This window comes from Gekko japonicus, unplaced genomic scaffold, assembly GCF_001447785.1.
Source record: "Gekko japonicus isolate JY-2015 unplaced genomic scaffold, Gekko_japonicus_V1.1 scaffold18, whole genome shotgun sequence".
In the NCBI taxonomy this organism is placed as follows: domain Eukaryota; kingdom Metazoa; phylum Chordata; class Lepidosauria; order Squamata; family Gekkonidae; genus Gekko; species Gekko japonicus.
The window spans coordinates 406,759-413,489 of record NW_015170275.1 but is presented as its reverse complement, the minus strand read 5'-3'; the positions used below and the strand labels follow the sequence as shown (position 1 = coordinate 413,489).

The window sequence follows — 6,731 nt, the reverse complement described above, 5'->3', positions numbered from 1 at the left end:
TGTGTACTACTATTTTCACAGTGACTTTAATGTCCCTGCAGCTCTTTCTTTCATATCACATTATTTATACCAAAGGTCCAAAAATGCCTTCTTGTGCTGGCAGAAGGATCCTTGTGCCAGAGTAAAGCTCTACCTTTAGCATTATCAGTATGTAGGATCCATCCCAATATCTGAAGCTTGAGTAAACAAGTTTATGGCACTCTTGCTTGCTGCCCAAGAGTTACAAGAGACTGCTGTCCATCACATTAGTGGCCCTGCAGCAAGAAAACAGTTGAGTATTGAGGCCCTAAAGCCTTTATTTCTGACAAGGAAAGTAGAGTTGCGGTCCTACCCACTGATTTATGGTGTAATTTCTAATCTAACAAACACAAGCTTTTAATTGGGTATCTTTGGAACTGTGGCAAGCATTTTTTGGGAAATATGGCTATAAGATTAACATCGGATGAAAATAGTTTGGCATAAGATAGCTGTAATAATTCTGAAAAGTATGAACAAGACCCCCCCCCCATTCTTCCATTTTGAACAGCATCACTGCATATTATGTACACTCATACGCTTTATATACAAATATAGGAAATTTTCATTTATGTTATTACCAACTGTGTACTTACATGTGAATAGAAATGTTACATTTTATGTACATAATTAAGTCTTGATACATGTTATATGATTTGCATGAGAGAAGAAAAAACTGTTACGTTATAAAATGTCTTTAGGTCTAAACTCTTAAGGTGTCCAGTGAAACTGACTACTTTAATATCTTATTTTTGTCCTTCCTCTTGAACCATCAAGGTCTATCTGCTGTTGAATAGCATGGCTCAGTCTCGTGATTTTCAGCTTCCAGGGAAGCCCATACAGATTGCCTTTTGGGCAGTTCCACAGTTCCTCCAACCACTATCAGTTCCTCTCACACTGAATTACTTAGGCAGCATTTATTGTACAGGGCATTGCTATTTATCTTCCTTGAGAGAATAACACGTAGAAACAAGCATTGGCAACTAGTAGCAATACTAACACCGTAGTCAATTGCTGGAGCCAGACACATCGATCAATCTGTTCTTGAAGCCTTTTATTACTGTGCAATACTTGTGTTAGCTGGGGAAAAAGGGGGAAGGCACATGGATTAAGATATTATTATGAATCTGATCCCCCCCCCCCGTTTGCAGTTAGGTGCTGCCATTCTACCATCCCACTTAGACCCAGCTATCCCCCCCCCAAAAAAAAAATACCGCAATGTTGATGGAATTTGCCAGTCACAGTTTCAACACAATACATTCTGTGGCCCCGGTCACACGGAGCATTAGCCATGCTAGAGAGATGGAAGATAGGCGGATTTTCCGGGCTCAATCTCACCGCCACATCTGGGAAGCGTAGAGCTCCCGTGGCTCAACTGAGGCTTCCCGCCAAAGATGCGTGGCAAAAAACTAGTACCTTGGAGGTACTAGTTTCCAGAAACTGCGGGGCATGGGCGGGCATCTGATCGCGTTTCCGGTGGCATCTGGCACCTGCCCATGCCCCATTGTGAAAAGGTTTTTTTCCCCCGAAGTCTCCAGGGATGCACACAAGCACCCAACGAGGCATGCACATACTTCAGGTTTAAAAAAACAAAACACAACCCTGTTTGCCATGCCGCGCCTTTGGCGCATCATGTGATCAGCACCTCCCCCTAAACACGGGACTTCGGCGGGACCGCAAACAGCCACGCCTCCCCCCCCATGATATCCGGCCCGTGTGACACCAAATTAACAGGACAAGTCCACAGTAATTCTTAGGCCCTTGCAGTAAGACAGAAATAAAGTATACCGAAACCTTAGTAGAGGCTGCAACACAGAGCCTATATTCTAAGGGGGAACATTACACCTTTTCATATATGGTAAAGAGCAACAAAGGTAGCATATATAGTTGAATATATGTATTTGGTTTAGTTATTTAGACCCACTTTCAGGAGAATTTTCCTTCCCCAGCTTCAATGATAGAAATTAAATGTTTCTGTGATATGTTCTCCTATGGCAGCCTGTTGTATCTAGCACAACAGCAAGGTGATCTGCATAGACTGTAGGAATACTGGGCCAGGAACCATCAACATTGACTAGCTGGGTAAGAGTCCCTTGAATTTAGGACTGACTGCTGAAGGAAGTAAGAAGGGGGATCCTGAAAAACCACAATGGATTGCAAATCCCTTTGGATCCCAGATGTGAGCTATAAATCAAGATGTACAAAAGTTACCTGGAAGTATAGATCTTCACTGGTTTTTGCAGGGACATTACAGGCATTCTCATTTATTGTTAAAGTCGAAGGCTTGCTGCTTTCTATAACATGACATCTCAATCTGAAACACAAAAATCATACAGCAGTGACACTTAGTACACTGACAGAAGCCTGCACTAGTATTCTTCATTCTGAGCCTCTTCCACTGCATGGCTCTGTTCTCTGTCAACATCTGTTTCACATATTCAATGATGCAATCTTTATCTCTGCTCCCCCCCCCTCTTCTGCAGACTGAGCAGACAGAACAGTACCACCTACTGAAGTAGTTCTTGAACCACAGGACACCTGCACAGGTTGTATAACAAGCCACTGAGGAATCAACCAGCACAACAGCAAGGTGCTCTGCATAGGATGAGGGCAATACCAGGCCAGGAACCATTAACACAGGCTAGCTGGGTAAGGGCTAGCTAGGGAAGGAAACAGAATCAAACCAGAAGTAGTTAGGAGGAAGAGCCTGGGGTGTATGAAAAGCAGCCATATGGGGAAAACGTTCTACAGGATATGCAGGCAAATGCAGAATATGCAGCACAAGCGTCATCCTAAAGAAACAAGGTGGTGAGGAACATCTATTGCAGGCCAGTAACCAGGATTTTTTGTTTTTGTTTGGAGGCATTTAAATTTTTAAGGGGGCAGTTAATTAGTTAATTAATTACATCTGAATGCCTGTCTTTAAAGGGGGAGGCTCCGGGCCTGTTTCTAGCCCTTCCTTTCATGGGATAGGGCAGTGAGCATGTCAGTTCCTAGGGAAAAAAACAGCTCAGAGGGCATTTAAATGCCTTCAGAAGACAGTTAAATTCCTTTTGAGTTCCCTTCCACAGGGCAAGAAAGCTTAGAACGACACTCAAGAGTGGCACCTTCCAACGTACCTTCAGCAATCCCCCTTTTTGCTAGCCCAGTCCTGCTGTATACCATGGTGGTATTAATTAATTAATTTGCATACTTCCTAAAGGCTCATGGAAATGCTTTCAAAAGACTCCTTTCTGTGCCATTCCTTTTCTGTTTAATAGTCATCCATAGCCTCACAGTAGAGAGGATCAGTTATGTGCATACTGGAAACTGTCTAAACAGCGATTTCCCAAGTGCTTGCTTACTCTAACAACCACATAATATGTATAATAATTACCAGTTACATTTCAGATTTTTAATCTGTGCCATTCTGAAGTGCTGAAGTACACACCTACTAAATATTAATCTGGCTGAAACAAATTAACATTTGATCATCTTCTGCTAAAATACATATGGCACATGTGTGACCACATTTTAAACTATGCTGTCATCTGAAGGCATCCTCTAGGTCAACAGGAAATTCTTACCTGTGCTCCATCACTTTGTTTCTTTGAACTTCTTTCCAAAACTGAGCCAATTCTTGAGTTCCTGTTCCAGAGCACTGATCCATTTCTGCTGCCATAATCAAAAAGCGGTCTTGCAGGGAAGCTGTACAGCCTGCCCAAAAGTTATTAGCAATATGTCAATTTTACCTCATTTGGATTTAATCAGTACTGAAATTTAATACACTGTGTGGAAATTATGGAAAATTAACAAAGGATATAAACTGCCAGCTTGCTAGAGCAGGTGCAAGACCTGCTAATTTGCAAGGATGAAGGAGGATGGGAGAAGAGTTTAGAGATGGAGTACATTTAGTATACTGAGAAGACCTTTAGATAATTTGTCCGGTTAACAGATCACAAGGAGAGGCCATGACTTCCACTGATGACTCTAAAAAGCAGAGACTGAATTTCCTGCTACTTAGGATCTTGCACTAGGTTGCAGGAATGAAGAATAATGTATGATTATTCACAAAGGAGCAATGCCTTCTGTCCCAAAGTATTAGCACAGGAGGCTAGCTCCCGACACACTGGAAGATACTATTGTACCATAAAGCATGTAAAGAGGTTCCACAACACAAAAAGTGCATATTTTCATGCACTCTTGCAAGATCAAAAAAACTGAGATTATGCCTCCTTGAGGTACATTAGTAAGCAGGCTATTTAAAATCTTTCTAAGTTATGTGGTCAAGCAAGAACCTGGCCATAGCTGCACATCCAAACAGCACATAACTTTAAAAAATGCAGAATTTACATCAGCATCATTGATGCTTGGAAGCCAGAAGCAAGCCACTTGGGCATTTTAAAAAATGGAAATTAAAAGTTCAGCAAGTAGACAGGCCAGTAATGGAGTAAGCAGCATACATCAGATTGTGAAACTGGACTCTAAATGTGAAACTGGACTCTAAATGGAATGTGATTCACAGCAAGCCTACATTCCTTTCCCTATTCCACTCACTGCAGAAAGCAGTAAAAGACTGTACTGAGAGACCTCAACTGGAGAGGCCCTCAGAGGCAGTGATGTAAAGATGGCCTCCATCGGACTTTCCTCCTAGTACATGTACATAGGACTGAGGCCATAGTACATATCATAGAACTGTTTATTTCACCAAAGAAATCTTGTTTACAAACTTGTTTTCTCACTTACCACCATGAAGAGACACTACTATATCTAGTGATGTGCCTGGTTCACAGCTGCTGTTACTTGGTTTTACTCGGTACTTGTCAGGAGCAGTTGTTCTCACCTAAATATAGGACAACCATAATTAAGCTCTCAGGTTGCCTATTCAAATTTCTTAATACATGCTTGGTAGTCTGACTTCCAACATTATACAAGAAACATGTTAAAATAAGGCTTGCTTCCCACTACACCACTTTTGGAATGTTTGACATGGCTCCTGATATTCTAAGGAAACTCAGAAATGAAGGACCTTTTTGTCCCAAGCGAATTTACAACTAGTGGATCAATCAGCTAAATCCAAGTACTCTGGACTAATTTCTTTGTAGGCAGGACTGTTTAAATATTAAGACATGAGAATATCAGAATGCTGCATAAGACCTTGGCCTGTTGTCCAGTGTCTTGTGAGCCCAGATACACATTGTGGACTGACATGCCTCCCCCCGCTACCATTTTAGATGAGAATTTAGCAGTTTAAAAATGCCATGAAGGTGGGCCTACGATGCAGAAGCACTATGCGATCTCCCCCCCCCCCCAGTTCCCTCAAGTGCTGAAACAGCGCTCCATTACCATTTGGTGGATCAGGTCCTCATGACAATTTTTAAACTGCTAAATCCTCATCTAAAATTGTGTCAAGCATGGGTTGTCCCATGGCACCCAAAACATGTAGTTTGGCTCCGTATCTAAGCAAAGAACTAGATGAATCTGAAAACTGACAACCAGTGAAGAAATGGGATAGCTGTGTCTCCCATTTGTCCTCTGAAGTTTGGATTGCCTTTCAGACTGATAGAGGATTTTGTAGAAGAGTTACATGTGAATAGCTAATCACCACATCTCATAGTAATGAATTCTAAGTGAAGTTACATTGTATGTGACTTGTAGGGTGCGTTCAGACGCAGCCTTTACAACGGATTCTGTGCCGGTTGCAATCGATGTACCTACCGGCGTTCAGACGGGGAACATCTGTCTTCCCACTCTATCCGTTATAAAGAGCTGTACACCGTTGCACTCTGCCACTAGGTCCCTAGTGGTGGTAAACTCAGTGCAACGGTGCCTTCCGATGCAAACCGGCGTCTGATCGCTCTCCACCGGTGCCTAGCCACTTCCGTCGGAAGCCTGAGGCTTCCGGCTTTCCCCCGCCATTTAAAAAAAGACTCCTAGCGGTATGCGCTTGGGCGAAGCTTCGCCCTAAGCGTTTGTGTTTTTTTTTTAAAAAAGCCCTTACTGCAGCATTTCGGAGGCGTCCGGGACCTCCGGGAGGCTACTGTGCTCTTTAAACTTTAAAGGTAAGTCCTTACCTTTAAAGTTTAAATCTACTGGGGGGGGGGGGTGAGCATGCGCAAAGATCGCCATTCTGTGGATGGCTGCCTTTGCACATGCGATCTTCTCCACTCCACTCCACTCTCCCCCCGAAGCTGTTCAATCCTCCCGTAAACCTTCTTGTTTCTCTGAACATCAGCAAAACTGGCCAGTCTCTAAAGGAGCCATCTGTCCGTGTCCTACAGTAATTACGGTACCAATCTCCTCTTAGCCGTCAGGACGCTGAGCCCGCTCCCAGCCGCTTGTTCAGCTGCGCGTCCTTGGTCTCCCTCTGAGCGAAGGTTTTAAAGTGAACACATTGCCCATGGAAACTCAACAGAAGAGAACAAAAAAAAAAAGGTCGGTCACCTCTGTTGAAACTCTTATTCATCTCCGTTGAAACCAGCTTCGGCTGCTGCAATCTATTACCTCCTCAGACGGTGGTGGGAAGGCGAGACTTGAAGAGTGTGATCACGTTTCAGCCGGAATAAACTGCACCGGTTCCAACCGGTGCAGTTTATGCCGGCAGAAACGCCCCGTCTGAACGCACCCGTAGTGTGATGAACACTTCTTTGGCTGTTGTGTCCAAAACTTCACTTCACATACAATGATCATAGTTTATATAAGCTTCCAGGATTTGACACACATTGTCTGTCTAGGGA

General features: G+C 43.2%; 1 protein-coding gene across 1 annotated transcript in view; it reads right to left on the bottom strand.

Annotated features, from left to right (window-relative positions):
- Positions 1 to 744: 744 nt before the first annotated feature.
- Positions 745 to 6,731, bottom strand: part of MOSPD2 (motile sperm domain containing 2) — a 34,642-nt gene continuing 28,655 nt past the window's right edge. Inside the window, exons 12-15 of the mRNA XM_015417596.1 lie at positions 4,741 to 4,837; positions 3,582 to 3,711; positions 2,227 to 2,329; positions 745 to 1,095 (exon numbers count right to left, since the gene is read on the bottom strand). Of these exons, the coding sequence (XP_015273082.1) occupies positions 955 to 1,095; positions 2,227 to 2,329; positions 3,582 to 3,711; positions 4,741 to 4,837 (471 nt within the window). The 3' untranslated portion in view covers positions 745 to 954. The remainder of the gene's footprint in view (positions 1,096 to 2,226; positions 2,330 to 3,581; positions 3,712 to 4,740; positions 4,838 to 6,731) is intronic.